At 34.3% G+C, this 16,846-nt stretch overlaps 1 protein-coding gene across 5 annotated transcripts in view; it reads right to left on the bottom strand.

Annotated features, from left to right (window-relative positions):
* The window catches only part of Nt5b (5' nucleotidase B), a 105,993-nt gene that overhangs the window by 34,618 nt on the left and 54,529 nt on the right, over positions 1 to 16,846 (bottom strand). The window contains exon 2 of one of the 5 annotated variants that reach the window (XM_089637221.1): positions 11,887 to 12,158. The exons of the other annotated variants lie outside the window; for them this stretch is intronic. Coding sequence (XP_089493347.1) covers positions 11,887 to 12,023 — 137 coding nt within the window. The 5' untranslated portion in view covers positions 12,024 to 12,158. The remainder of the gene's footprint in view (positions 1 to 11,886; positions 12,159 to 16,846) is intronic. 5 annotated transcript variants of the gene reach the window in all.

Genomic DNA, 16,846 nt, shown 5'->3' with positions numbered 1-16,846 from the left:
TTTAGGTCTATCTTCTAATGTATGTATTTTTAGAGTATTTAATAAGAAATTATATTTTAAGTCTTCGACAGGGATATTTAATTTAAAATTTATAAAACGTACAATTTTTTTTTTGTATTCGCTCAATGTTGTTAATGTGAATTTTGTAAGATGGAGACCAAACTACTGAGTTAGGAGATAAACTTATAAGATCAAAGACTTTTCCGTAGGCCTTTTTAAGATATACAATTCCGTAGTACATTATTTTGATGTATCTCATAAGGTTTAGCCAGCGTTAACAATGTAGTGCCCCAAAATATATTTTTACGACTTGATTATAAAATATTGACTTTTCTCTACTTTCTATCAATATAATATGCATGTTTTATACTTGTAAACCTTCCGGAAGAAATGTTTTAAAAGATAGTGAAAACCCTATCAAAATCCGTTGCGTAGTTTAGAAGAACTATCTTTTACATTTTTATATAAAAAACAATAATATTAGTAGGTAGGTACCATACTTAATTATCAATGTAATTTAATTGTATTCTTTACATTATCTACCTGACTAGCTGTCTATGTTGAGGTAAGTGACAAGAATATACAGTGCAAATATTTAATTGCAATGTTGTTGACAGATTTAGGAAGTGTTAAATTTAGATAAATATGAGAAGGATAAGAAGTAATAATTATGAAGTGTTAAAAAGAAGAAGAGAAAGGGTACATTTTTACACATATGGTTAAAAAGACGACGATTAGATAGTACAGGGTTTTCCAATAAGAGGTGTTATTTTGAATAGCCCGCTATTTCGGTAGATGTTACTTTTGAAGCAGTCATTTTTTGACATTTGACAAGAAGAAACTACGCCATTAATAAAAATCTAAAGATACACGCTTCAACAACGCATTGAAATTATTAAAATTCATTTGAGTGAATCATGTAATGCAAATCATCTTGAGTGATGAGGCCCATTTCCACCTCGGTGGCTTCGTCAACAAGCGAAATTGTCGCATCTGGAGCTCTGAAAACCCATGAGTTATTGTTGAAAAGCCTCTCTATCTTCAACGTGTGACTGTTTGGTGCGGTTTATGGTCCGGCGGAGTCATTGGACCTTACTTTTTCGAAAATGAGTCTGGAGCAACAGTTACGGTGAATGGATTGCGCTATCGAGAGATGATTAATGATTTTTTATGGCCGGAATTAGATGGTTTTGATTTGGACAACGTTTACTTTCAACAAGACGGCGCTACGTGCCACACAAGCAACAAACCATTGATCTTTTACGATTGAATATTAAAATAACACCTCTTATTGGAAAACCCTGTATATAATAAAATAAAAATAATACAAAGTGAAAGTACACATTTATTAGGAATGCATAAAGAATAACAAGTTTTATTTCACAAGGTCTTCAATTTCCTTGTGATCATTTCTAATTAGTTGTTCGGTTGTGTTTTCGTTGAAAGAATTAGTAATTGCTATGGTCTGCAGTGGCAGTTTGTTGTATGCATTAGGCGCTGTATACGTTTGTTGTCTTTGAGCAAAGGTGGTCGTATATTTCGGTACCAAGACTCAAAAAATATATTGCTCTTGTGTCATTGTCACGAGTAATATATACATTGACCGTTTTACTCATAATAGATAACACGGGGGGATAATAATGGTTTAGTAGAAAACGTTACTCATAATCACGAGCATGCGAACTGCGTATACCGACCGTAATACGGCAGTATTAGTAGTTGACAAATTTTAAAACAGCCCAACACCGGGGAATAGAAACATATATCGTCGTAAGACGGAGGTGGCGGACTTTGTTAAAAATCTGGTTGATGAGACAGATATCGATCGGTCGTGCAAAGAAAGTGTAAAAAAGCAGTAATAATCATTTGCAGCACCCACAGAGGAATATTTAAAATCGATTTACCAAAGTAAATAGTACGGAACCATAATCGAATTGGCCGGGTTTGGATGAAATTCAAAACAGTCCGGGTCAATTACATTACAAATGTCATCTGAAGAAACGTGAAATGCGGAAATGACCGTGTTTTTGAAGTTTGGAACAGAGTGGTGCCAGTCTAAAGATATAACCCGAGCAGTATACGACCCTGTTCCTCGTATAGAGCTACATATACCAACGCTGCACCAGCGTATTGGGGAATCTTTATAAATTAGACTGTGATGGTTTTGCTACATGTATTATTTGTATTAGAATATATTGCTGATAATTTTGGGAAGCTGCACGAAAACACTGTTTGTTTTCGTTGAACATCATTTATGAAATTGTTCAGTGTTTTAAATATGGATATCGTCACTGATTCTCTATATTTTCTTATCACCGATTCATGTTTGAAGTTTGAATTAATAACTAAGCACGCCATGTAGATTGGTAAAATAAATACACGGTTGTGATAATATTTCAGGACGAATAGCATCGCAAAATAATCACGTAGAGCTTTTACCGATATTTATCTTATTATTGAAAGTGCCCAAGCGTGAAGTATAGATTGATTCAGTTATGAAATGGGAAAGACATAAATTGGATAAAATATTTTCTGGTTTCTTTACTAACGGGGTTTGAAAAAATGCGAAAGGCTGCTTTATTGATTTGAGGGCGCAACTTGTACAACCAGGGGAACTAATAATTTCGCCACCTAGTTGGGTCACGTTGTGAGACGGATAAAAGAAGAAGCTGTATGCAGAGATTTGATAATGCGGGTCTTAGAGAATCTTTTTTGAAGATTTCATGATTCGGCTCTTACAAATTTTGTCCTGTTTAAACGCATCCTTATACAGTCGGGGACCAAAAATACGGGGCGGAAACAGGCAAGTGAAAAACGAGACAACCTTATACAGAAGAAGAGCTAAGTAGAAACTGGTAATAGATGAGCGCAGCTACGAGATAACCAATAAAAATTCAAGCAACAAGTACGTGATATGAAAGTGGAGAGGTACCCAGCAAAAACACATCAAGAAACGTGGCGCTGAATGAACGGGTTCACCCAGGCTTCGAGGGTTTCCATCATTAGTCAAACAGTTTTTTTAAAGAAAACAAAACCTTCTCGCTGAGAGTGGAGAACAGTAATTTTAGTCAGCGCAAGGAAATTCGCAAGAGCGTTCTAGTATTTCTGCCAAGTTCTTGAGAGACAGGCCAACATGACTTGATATTAAACCCATGTTATTATGCTGACAGATGCAGACCAGGTGAATTGTGAAGTATCGTGTGGCTTGAAACGTGGACTCGGCAGGACAGCAATTCACGTGCTGCGGGCGCATTATTGGCATTACTTGGCACGGTGCCAGTGCTTCCCGCGACTTGGCACGCGTGCCAGACGAGTGACAGCGGGTGCACAACGTCTCACCTGAGATCTGAGGGTCAATTCGCTAACTCAATCATTAGTAATGATCACAACTTCAATTTGGGAGGCAAGTATTGGTATCGCCGCCTCGGGAACTATTTATTGGATAACCAACACCCCTGCCATAGGTCACCCCAAGCGGTTCGCTACGTTTCGTCACTTAGCAGGGGTGCCCGGTTTCATGGGGTGAGGTTTGTATAGGTCTTGGTGGATGCGTTTGCCCACGGGATCGGGAGAGACTGGTAGAGAGAGACCTTTTGACCACTCCAGCCGGACTTAGATAATTTCGGAGTAATAACTTCGAGCCAATATGTCGATTCAAATACCAATAGTGAAAATGAATTATCTTCTAATGCGATTCTAGAAACATGCATTCGAGCGCATTCTATAACCGACAACAAAGATAAATTTAGCAGTAGGCATGCATAGAAACACGTTCGAGCCAAATTAAAAATAAATGGTAAATTATGTATTATAATTAACACTTGCCAATATAAATAATAAATACACTAGGGAATTTGCGTACAGGCGTCACTAGAAATAAATGATTGATAATTTAGATTACGGGTCGTTTTCGAAATACGCAGACGACATGGAGAAAAATTAGTAATGCTCATTTATTAAGAACCTCTTCAAATTATTCGTAATCCGGTTAAAAACGTGATTGCAGGCCTTAAGGAATAAATTAATAGGTTTCCTGACAAACTTTTAGTAAATGACGAAAATATTATCACGATGTCGGAACATGTGTTCATGAAAATCCTAATATTTTTGCATTTCGTCATTATACACAATCAAGGCAAATGCATGTGCATGAACACGTGTTCCGATATATTAGGAATTTACTAACAATTTATCAGGAAACGGCCTGCAATCCCGTTTTTATCCGGATTACCAATACTTTACAGAGAATTTTAATAAATTAGCAATACTAAATTTTTCTCGGTGCAAGTCCCAATTGTCTCCGAGAGGGACTCGTATGGAGTAAAAAACACTTTTATGAGTTTTTTTTTTACCTTCGTTTTTTGAGAGTTTAGTTGAGGTACCCATCCCCTAGCCAGTACAATATCTACGTTGGCAATACTGTCAAAGTTAATAAAGCTTTCAGACGTGAAGTTACACATTATTAATGACTATCCATTTACTACAGTTTCATTGGAAATGTATTAATCATAACCTTGGGCAGTTCCATAAATCTTGTTCTAAAACCAACTTGCCCAAAACGTCCAAACATTTGTCGGTTTCCAAGCACAAGAGGTGTCAATTATATTCACAATGTTCACATCTGGCCATGCGTTTGATTTTAATTGCCACGATACAATAAATGTGGTGCGCCTAAAAATAATATCCGTACATGACATTTCCGTAATGGTACGTATACATTTGCGAACCGAGCCACGAATTACGGAAAAGGAACGAAGTAACTGCAAGCGGTGTTTCGCGCCCTTTGCGGTTGCTTCGTTCCTTTCCCATAAGTTGGGGTTCAGTTCTGCAGTTCGGCTTGCGTATGTATACGTACTATAAGAGAGTGACGAAACATGTATGCAGTGAATTGTCCCAGCGGCGTGCGGTACACGGTATATAATACGGATTCTTACTCGTATTGAGTGACACCAATATTAACCGAAATAAATATGTATATAATTCTAAAAATATAGTTCTATAAGATTCATATGTTTTATACTGATTTATAAATGTGGAAATTCTAACTATACAATTGTAAATGTTCTCCACAATGCCCTGGAAAGAATCTCAGACTTGTGATGTCCCGAAAGAAACCATTCATCTGTTCTGAATGCAATTATTAATGTTATCCAAATTGAACCTGGTAATAAATTACATCATTGCGATTCTTTCAAGGATAAAGAAACCATCCTGTCACTTCGAATGCAATCAACAATGTTCTCAAAATTTGTTTTGACAGCATCGCCATTCCATTGTAAGAATATTGTGTACTAAATACACAATTTGGCTGTCCTGAAACGGGAATCCTTCAAGTTGGACAGACAAAGGTTCATTTTGTTTTGTATTGTTTGTAATTTATATATATAAAAAAAAATTAAAAAATCTTTGGATGCACTTTGGATCGTGCAATACAGTAATAAATTTGTAGTAAACAATCTTTACTACATATTTTTTGTTATTTTATCATATTTTTGTTTTTAAAATGTATTATTAGGATTCAATTTTTGTTCTTTGAATTCTTGTATTTTAAGTAAATAAAGACTTGCATATTATATTACTGGTTTTTAGTTTATTCGAGAGCATTTTACAAAATGCTGTTTTTCTCGAAACTTCCATAACGTAGGAGAGGAAGTTGTGGGAAGGTAAAAGGTATGAGGGGTGGGTAGGAATCTAGGGATCAATGTGGCCAGGAGTGACGGGCACATGAATATATCCCCCCCACTGCGGCGCAAGCCGATGGGTCGAGAGACCAGTTCGAGAGATCAAAGTGTCTCTCCAATTCAGCCTCTCCCGATCTGGCACGCCACGCAGCTGATGGGCAGACGCGTCCTGAACACATCTCACCCTATGAACCCGGGCACCCCTGCTAAATCACCAACCACTTAGGGTGACCTATGGCAATATAATATACTAAAAACTTTATACTTTAGAATTTATTCTATTTGTTAGACGATTTTATTCCTAGTCATATGCCGCATATATTTATGTTTTGTTAAACAGCAAGATAGTCTCAACGGCTGAGAGCCAGTGAAATTGTGACATTCCCATTTGAGGATGAAAGCTATTAAGGATATAGAGGAAACAGTTGGGAAGTGCCTGTCCATTCAGATGTGACCATTACAGATAATTAATCAAGAAAGTTTCCGACTCAACAACGGTGGTCTCTCACGAGGACGATACTGAGAAAGTTATCAACTTAGATAATACATATCACAGTTTTGTTTTGACGTCTTCTCTGTTTTGTTTTCGATATCTGCTTGATATCACTTTTATATGGTCTTCCGGCACGCGAAACCGCGGATGTGACAATTTTTCACAAAGCGATATTTGAATGCCATTCGATTCATACCTAATCATTTTCTCCGATTACGTTCATTCACAGAATGCCGAATACATTAACAGAAAATCTTATAATGAACATAGTAAATTATGCTGATATAAATCCTGTTTAGAAACAGGATACAGGCCATTCCTATTAAGGTTTTATTACTTTCATAATAAATCGGAAAATGTGTTCATTAGTACTGTATCAAAATATAACTAGCCGTTGGAAACAATAGTTATATTGTTTCAACGTCCAACGCTGTTGAAAATAATTAGCGCCAATAGTTGAAATATAATACCTACTTGCGAATATCATTCAACGCAGTCAACGATTCAACTGCCTAATAAATAAAAGGGTTAAGAGTTTGCACTTCGTGAACAACATTTCTTCAACAGTTTTTCTTTTATTTTTCCATCCAATACGGCCGATACACTGTTCATGCACCTGCGTTTGTTCTGATAATATACAATGATGAAATGCGAAATTATTAGTATTTTTATAAACGCGTTCCGTCATCGCGATAATTCGTGTTTTACTGAAAGTTTATTGGGAAACATATAAATTTTTCGTTAAAGGCCTGCAATCTCAGTCTTTTAACCTGATTACGAATAATTTGAAAAGGTTCTTAATAAATTAGCAAGTGAAGCGTGACAAAACAGGTTTTTTTTCAGTTTCAAAATATGTTGAGGGGTTAGTGGGGAGGGTGGAGAGGAATATAGGAATAGGACGTAGGACGTAGTTGAGCAGATGGAAGTCAGATTGAGTGCGATTGTGTAATGGATTTTCATTTAATGTCTCGTATAGTCAAGTTTAAAAAATATGCTGAAATGTTCGTTTTTATTAAACAATACCGCCGAGAATACCTAATTGTCGAGCCATCGAAATAAATTGTCAATTTACGACAAAAATAAATGAACACCGCGTAAGTAATTTCTAATGACAATACTGCATAATACTCGTGTAGTGATTTTTTCGCAATATTAGAAAGATTGTTTGCGGAACAACTATATATTATCACTTTAATATACATATCATAGCAACCATGACCAATAAAGAATGTTCAGTTTTCTTTACACAATTATTTTCCAAATTGAACTGCACGCTACTGGTTTGTACCTTTATTAGAATCGTTTGAATAATGCATCATTTCTAAACTTACAGAGAAGTCCAGCACCGGTGGGAAGTGAAAACGTGACATTGCATGGTGTGCGAGTTAATGCAAATGTAGACGGTTAGGTGATGTTTGAAACAATGTCACCGGACATAGACGCAGGGCTTTACAATGTATTGAGGGCACACGTGTGCGGAAACAGTCGTCAGTGATAAAAGTAGCTCGACAATATCCTGATCCGTTGTTCCTGACATAGAAAAATGAGCACATTATTGAACAATAAGCGAAATTATTGTTGTTCTTTTACCTCAAACTTTCAGGTTAACCCAACCTAACCTAACATGGACCAAATATCTGTAGATTAAAGTTGGATTATCGTCCATCTACCGAATTCTAATTTGAGGGTCTAATTTCCCTTCGTGTTGAGCTTAGGTAAGCGAATAACCATGATTTTCAAGATCACTACCCTTTGAATAATATACATTAAGAAAAGGGTCAAATTTTCGTCACTCTTTAAGTGCATAACTCAGCTCTATCAACACTACTCTGTGATCTCCACGATCACAGAGCTTAGAGAAAGGGTGTAATTTCCCTCACTCTTTAGGTGCGTAACTCAGCTCTATCAACACTACTTTGATAGAGCGTAGAGAAAGGGTCTAATTTCCCTCACTCTTTAGGTGCGTAACTCAGCTCTATCAACACTACTTTGATAGAACTTAGAGAAAGGGTCTAATTTACATCACTCTTTGGGCTCGTAACTCAGCTCTATCAACCCTACTTTGATAGAGCTTAGAGAAAGGGTCTAATTTACACCACTCTTTGGGCTCGTAACTCAGCTCTATTAACCCTACTTTGATAGAGCTTAGAGAAAGGGTCTAATTTCCCCCACTCTGGTCGCATAACTCAGCTCTTTCAATACTACTCTGTGATCTCCACGATCACAGAGCTTAGAGAAAGGGTGTAATTTCCCTCACTCTTTAGGTGCGTAACTCAGCTCTATCAACACTACTCTATGATCTCCACGATCACTGAGACCTGAAAAAAACAATCATAATAGAGAACAACTTTCATTCGATTACTCGTGTAGTGATTTATTCACCTGGGATATTTGCATTATTTATTCATACAACTTGAAGTGCAAAAATTTCATCATAGTATTTATAAAACACAATGAAAATGGAAAGTGATATCATATTATATCAACACTAAAGGGTGCATTCGCAATCGCCACGTGTCTACAGGTACAACGGTAAGATATGCTACGATAATATTCATTCGACAAGGAATAAATAATGAATAATCCTCTACGGTGTTCCCAGCTTCTCTGGCGGATCGCACTAATTTAAGCAGGAAACCGAGATGTTTCAGCAGTTCGGAGTGATTCATGTCATCTGTTTCAAGAATTCCTGAAATAGTCGGTTAATTTTACTCCTACAGGTTTGCAGAATTTCATGGCCGATGAAATGTTGATGAAAACCGATAGAATCGTTTGCTAAATAAATCCATCCGAAATAAAGAGCAATCTGCACGTAATTTTGGACTAATATATACAGTTTATTTTTTAAATTTTCTTTCATAAATCATTCATGACTGTTGGAAAAAAATTAAGGTTTCGATGGGTCAAATTTTAAATTTAAAGGTAGGCATTTGCGCATTTGCCAAAATTAAGAAATTCTTACAGTCATTATTGGTCATTTTCATGAATAAAGCTGAAGGAATTTGGCGAAGGAACTAGACAAAATACTGGTAAATTAATGTTTTTTTTTTATATGGGCCAATAGCATAGATATATGAATATTAGTAGACCTGCCCTAAGTGATTAAAAGCGTATTATCCCCACTCCCCATACCGGTTCCATTGGAGCCGGCTGGGCTCGCGTATGGCCTCAAGTGAAATTTGAAAACGTGACGTCATCATTCTTGTGCGAACTATGGTCGAGGCATCATCGGTTCATTTTACGAAATAACACGGCAAAATGTTGACTTGTGATATGAAAACTTGTAAAAATAGATGTGAAAAAGAGAATAAACCCAATTGTCGTATTACATTCCATAAGTAAGCATTATTTTACTTTATTTTAAGCTTATTCACACCGTATTATATGGATCAGTTTTAGAAACATATACTATCACATCACAATGTAGCGATTCTCAAGTGTGCTCATCGTTGTTTACTGGGGTAAGTAAATTATGAAACATTTGTAAAAGTGTCTTAACTAAATACTCTGAAACTAACTACGACTCTGCAAACAGAAGAAATTTACTTTGCCGAATTTGGACTTCGCAAATTAGTTCATAACGTGGCGAGTAATTTGCGCTCCCATGTAAAAATGTCTATTCATTCAAAAGCAGATTTTACTTTTAAGAACTAAATGGTGATATTATAATGCGAGATGCCTATTTACTGTCAGATTGATTTATTGACGAATCACAGTCAGCTTAACCCCCTTCGTTCTTCAACAGTTGATTTTACCCCTCGCCATTATCTTCTCGTCTATTAATTCCTATGTCTGTGGCCAATAGCTTAGTTAGAGCAGGTTTAATTAAATCAGTGGTCCGTAAGCATAACAAAATAAATAAATTATTCAGTCTACATAACCAAATGTCGCGAGCTGCAACTTTTAAGGGCCAGCTGTTGTTTCACAGAATTTGAACAAATCATCAAATTTCGAAGTTAAGTTTCAAGTTCTGTTATTCAATTTTGTGAAGCAATTGCCCCATAACGATATAATAACAGAACTTGAATAGAACTTTCACAGAACCTGAGAATTGACTTGGAAATTTTATGAATTCTTAAAAGTCTGCGTAACAACCCGTCCTTACAGTGCACAGATTAAAAAAAAATACGACTTTATTGATTGTAGTAGCTGAAAAGGATTTGTTATCAATGTTTCAATTTTTGCATAAAGATTTATTTCAATGTTTCAACTTTTTGCATGAAGATTTTTTACAATGTTCACTTTTTGCATGAAGATTTATTTCATTTTTTCAACTTTTTGCATGAAGATTTTCAGGATTATTTAAGTGTTAGGTGGCGACATCCCTAACCTAACTGAAAATCTTTATACAAAATAATGAAAAATAAGAAAAAAATTGAAGCTACAGCAACATCAATCTTAGAACTCAGTTCACTTAAAAGTGGGGAGCCGCCACTACAACCAGACCTACAATGTAATACGTGTAGTAAATAGGAACATAAAGGTCTTCTAGTATTTTCCTTGGTCTAACTCTTTTTTAAGTATATTTTATTTAGTTATACAATCCAACATTTTATATCTAGTGATCTATTCTACAATACTATAAACATATTCTATAACCTACGTACTAATATATGGACTTCGCAACATTGAGACATAACCCACGAAAAACTGCAATTTGGCTTCCTTAACATTTAAAGGGAGTTCATTGAACATTTTGAAACCTTTATAATAAATATTGTTTTGTGTTGCCGATAAATTTGTCTTACAAAGCCTAAAATCGTTGCAGCTTCTGGTAGGATAGCCATGGATTGTACCATTAATACTAACACTTTTTAACATATAATCTGGTAACATTTTATTTATTCACTTGTATATAAATACTAGGGTAATATATACCAAACGTTGCCACACACTTAAAATATTGAGTTGGCGTTGGATTGTTTTTATCCTAGTATATTTGCTTCAGCACAATATAGACATCATACCTCTGTTCTGAATGATTTCCATTATTTTAACTCTATCATTTCTTATGTGAATAGTCAATCCTAAAAATATCGTAGTACTAGGATAAACCTAGGAAGATACTTTAAGAAGCCTTTGCCTAGTAACTAATAACAATTTACATTAAATAAATACAAAGTTTTTTAATTTAGATTCAACTATATATAGGGTTTTCCAATAAGAGGTGATATGTGTATTTAATTCCGGCCATAAAATGGAACGGGATGGTATTGATCTGGACAACGTTTACTTTCAACACGACGGCGCTACGTGCCACACAAGCAACGAAACCATTGATCTTTTACGTGAAAAGTTTCCGGGCCGTGTTATCTCTCGAAGAGGTGATCACAATTGGCCACCGAGATCTTGTGATTTAACACCTAGCGACTTCTTCCTTTGGGGCCACGTCAAAGAGAAGGTCTACGCCAACAGCCCAGCGTCGATTCAAGACCTCAAAGATGGAATTCGTGAGGCTATCGAGGACATAAGGCAGCCACTTTGCGATTTGGTTATGGAAAATTTCATGAAAAGGATATGGTCCTCTAGGGGTGGTCGTGGTGGTCATTTGACTGATGTTATTTTTCACTATTAACGGCATACCTTCCTCTTTATAATGAAATAAACAATCGATCATTTATATTAAAAAATGGCATTTTTCTTTGAATATCAAAATAACACCTCTTATTGGAAAACCTTATGGATCGAAGGAAACATTTTTTTAATACTTACAACTCATTGGGTGCTTTTGGTGTACCATTTCTCATCAACGTTGCGGACACGTTGTCGATAACATCTTCCACGTGGCCATTGGTCGAACCACGTGAATTGTCACGTGCACACACGCACTGTCGGTGATTAACCGACATTTTCACTATACTATTAGTCAATAGTTTTTTTAATGAAATGTTTTATTTTATTTTTATATTGTCAATAATGATTACGTTTCACTTCATGCACAAATTTTAAAAGAGTTTTCTTTCCTTCATTCCATGTTTTCAGATCTAGAAAAGTGTAAAATTCAGCTATTTTAGTATTGAAGAAATGTTTTAATCTTTATTTTACGGGTGTCGATTGTTGATATCACTGTTACTAACGGCATAGTAACCCAACGACAAGGAAGTTTAACATTACGATGTTGTAAAGAAGGATGATCAACATCAATGACACTGATTACTGACGAAATAGATTTTTTTACTAAAAACGAGTGTTCAAAAACTTCCCATGGAAATTTTACTAAATTAAGCTACATAAGATATGGATTTTCAATGTGAACATCTTACTGGGAATGTGACTTTTTCTTGTTGTACAATATGGTCTCGAAAAAAACTTTTTTTGGAAATTCAAAATTTCAAGTTGATAAAAAGTTGTCTCTGTAGACCTGTACCTTAGAAGTGCCTTCATACAAACTTTGATTCAAACAAATGTTCCATTTAGCCCAATAGCCCAGCGCTCCGTCTCACTTACCCTCGCCTGACATTGTACATCTCCATCCCATTTGAATTTCGTAAGCATTATTGTACAATATTTTTATGGAACATGTTAGTTCGTTTTTATTAAATAAAATTATACATTTAAAAAAAAAAGTTTTTTTCGAATATAGCGTATCAATGGAAACACTACAAGAAATTTAAAACCAATGCAACGGACATAGAATGTTTACTGCAAATGCTACGTGAAATGGATGATTTGTAAATTAATATTAATGTCCAGTACAACATAGATTTGATGTTCCACAGCAAAAAGTAGAAAATAAGGATGTTCGACATCCCTTGGGAAATATACATCCCAACACGGGTGTTCAGTATAAAAATGTTGACAGAAATATTAACAGCGAATAACATCAACAAATAAGGATTTTAAAAATCATTGCCACAACAAACAAGGGAATGATAAGAATATTATAAGATTTTTTTAGTAGTTACTTCGTGTTAATGACACTATTTTGATACTATTTAGGTATATCTTGAAAGAAAGCAAACCCTATAATCTGGAAGTTATTTGCCTGGTTAAATTTCAAACCTCGGTGGTACAAAAAATATGACGGTAACTGATTATCTACAATATTACAAAATAGGTATATCGTTTTAATGACGGCCTCCGCGGTTGAGTGGGGCTCTCGACTCGATTTTTGAAGTATATTATGAAGTTCGCAAAAACGTTTTGAGTGATCGCTTGTCATAATGTGCAAAATTAAAGAACCCAAAAGTATGAGATAAACGGCGAAATCCAGGTGGATTCATTGGCTTTAAACCGTAGTAAAAAGTTCCAATTGAAGAGAACGGTTAAGCGGCCTTTTTCATACAAAACATAAATATGAATTTGAGGCCAAAATACCCAAAGAAACTAAAAAAAATTTATTGAAAGATATAGTAAATTTCTAGTAAGGATATGTGCTTCGTTATTTATTTGTGTTTCAAATTATAAAAAAATAGGTCATTATGGAAATCGATTTTTCATGATTATAGAGTCAAGTTAACTAGTCAACTATAGATTTACCTTGGAACACAATTGTTCGTATATAAATTTCAAATTTAGATAAAAAAAAACGTCTTTTTTACGATGTTTTTTTATTTTAAATAATTTATATTTTACTGTATTTCCATAGCAGATTTGGAAAGATTATTCTTTTAATAATTACCATTAACTCAAAAAATTGACTACAAAATCGGGAAAATCTGAATTCTTCAATAACTTATATTTCATAATTTAAAATACAAATAAATAAGGCAGCACATATCCGTACTATATATTTCCTGTACCTTTGATTACAAATATAATTATTATGAATATATTGATTGGTGTATATTGTTATATATACAAGCCATCGCTCGAGCGGTTAATGTTAAAAACAAAAACAATGTAGTTTTTGTTTTATTTTCTACACCATAGATAAAAAAAACAAGAAATCAAAAGAAAATCTTTCCGCTGAAAAAATAACCCACCGAAAGCATTTATTTCATGAAAATCTTGAAAGATTGAATAAATTTACCGTACGAAACGCGGTAAGATTGGAACATCGATCATGCTTATCACGATATTTCATAGAAGATTCATTACTATATAATAAACTACTCCAAAATCAAAAGCTATAACTCACAACATAGCTAAAAACCTTTTCGTGAAAGTCACTATATTTACAGTTGTTGCCAATTTTCAATCTTTATAATGATCTTTACTCTTGATGAAAAACTCCACCAGCCCGTTTTCTTTTCTAATAAGAACGAAGAAAGTACCTCGCAGAATTTTGTTTACAATGAAAAACTTTGTACTTTTTCATATTGAAAGAACTTTTCTAAGAATAATTTTTCACAAGAATTGTTGAAGCTAGTTCGTATCGGAACAATAAAATCACTACTTTTAATTAAATTTATTATTCATTACACAATATCGTAGGGCGATTCAACTCTGTTACTAAGTTAAAAGTTACAACTTTTACTATGAAATTTTCGTGGAAATCCTAACTGCTCCCAACCAGTGGGAAGGGGGAGGAGAAAAAGTGTACCTGGCTATTCAGAACTGGTCACCAAACACTGCTAAAGCCATTTGAAGCAGCGTTTATTGAGAGTATCTTAATTTGACGTAGACCGTAATATTCAAACAAGAAATACACTAAATACCACTGTTATGAGCTTCCGAACCGACTAGATTTGTCCTTTAAAAATAATAAGGAACTGCAGTGGAAAATATTATGGCTTGGTAAAATATATATTCATTTAGATCAATAAACGTTGATTCTGAATATATATTTACTTTTTATGTGTATACGTAATTTAAAAAATAATGAAACACCATCACTTTAAAACACACCGTTTGGTTGGTACGAATGTATCTGCTGATTCTGAACGTTATGATATCACAACCAGTCTACGTGAGTAACATATTTATGATGGAAGATGTATTTTTCTTTCGTAGTAATGTGTTTTTTAAACATTGGTAAATTGTTTATCAGGTGAGGTCGTGGGTGTATTTTTTCATTTTCAAAATTAATTAAAATGCAATACGACGAGATGATAACATTTGATCTAGTGTTCCATAAAAACAGAAAATCAAATATTAAATGTTTAAATTGTTTTACTTGTAGGTACTTCCACCATAAAAAGCAAAAAAAGCTAATGAGATGATCGAGGACTTACACTTAATCTAATAATTAATTAACTCAATGGTAATTCGGTTACAAATCATTTTAGTCACACATTCGCCTTAGGGATCTTTTTTCTACTAAAATCAGTCAACTGTTTTCCTTCCTCTGCCGATTCCATGGCTCACTGTCAAATATCAGAAATCCAACCGTTAAATTACATTTGGAGTAACCACCGTTTACAACTGTTTGGGGAAAAGTTATAATTTTTTTAATGATAAAATAATGTTCATAAGACAAGGTTTTTATTTAGTGCTAAAAATGACGCTGGAAGCAGTCGCGTTGTCGGAAAAAAAGCTGTGCAAATTTAGTGACGTCATAGCTCACCAAATTCGAACACAATAACAAACAAGAAGTCAGAAGAGGTTATAATGACGCACAACAAACTTCTTGTTTCTGTATTTTGAGTATTTTGACAGTCACTTAAGGGGATGTTACCGTAAGCGCAGCATAATTGCGGTTTTTGACGCAGTTTTTTGTAAATTTCTATATTGTTTATAAGAAAATAATATTATGTTTTGAACAGATAATTTATTCTTCTAAACAATGAGAAAACAAAACGCTTTAAAATGTTTAAAACAATTGCGTAAAAAAATATTTACAGAACCTCTATAAATAGCTTTAAGTTCGATTATATCCTTTAATTCTAAATGCAGAAGAATTTTAAATAAATACATTATCACCACGTCAATGTTGTCTAAACGATGAGAAAATAAAATTATTTTGAAAAGCATTAAAACAATGCTTAAATAAATAAAAACAGTTTTTTAATACTAAGATATTGTTCCTTGTATCACCGCATTATATAAATCACAACGCAAGTTATTTATCTTCAGTAACCGAGGTGAGTTCGACGTGAGAGCACGTTTCATTTTACAAAAAATAAATACGTAAATGTGTAGGCACATGAGAAAAGAGATCACACTAAAGGCTAGTCGTTATGTTATTATGTATCATTTCTAGCCCAAGTTGACTTTTTTACTATAAATCTCGTTTTATGCAACACTTGGCCATCTGGCTGACTACCAGCGGCACAGAATATTAGAGAGTGCCCCTTCACTAGAATCGTATTCCTAGTTTTATTTATTCACGCCCTACTGTGCTTTTACATAAATTTATAATTATACAGTTATATTAGTTGTAACAATAATTTATCTAATAAATTATGGTAAAATAAAATGAGTTTTTTATTAAGGAGTGGCATTCTCTTATATTTCAATAATTCAAGTGTTTGTGAAGAGTTCGTTTCATTACTGATACGGAATCCAAAAATAAATACACAACATTCTCAAATTTATAACCCAGATTATGCCGTCGATTTATAGGTGTGGTAGTTAGTTTGAAAAAAAAAAACACAGGTTATAAACTTTTTTGGATTAACTAGGCAAGATCAAAATGGAGTTAGTGGATAACACTGTCACTAATAAAATCGCTTTTGATTAACACGATAGTTAAACTTTTTTGATATATTTCGACATCACGGATTTTTTTAAAACGTATCAAATGATTAGTTTGACAGACCGCGTCGTTACTTCTAACATGTAGGTACGT

Source organism: Hesperophylax consimilis, chromosome 11 (assembly GCF_061612785.1).
Source record: "Hesperophylax consimilis isolate HC1 chromosome 11, BYU_Hcon_1.0, whole genome shotgun sequence".
NCBI lineage: Eukaryota > Metazoa > Arthropoda > Insecta > Trichoptera > Limnephilidae > Hesperophylax > Hesperophylax consimilis.
The sequence above is the reverse complement of the archived record's forward strand: the minus strand, read 5'-3'. Positions and strand labels throughout refer to the sequence as shown.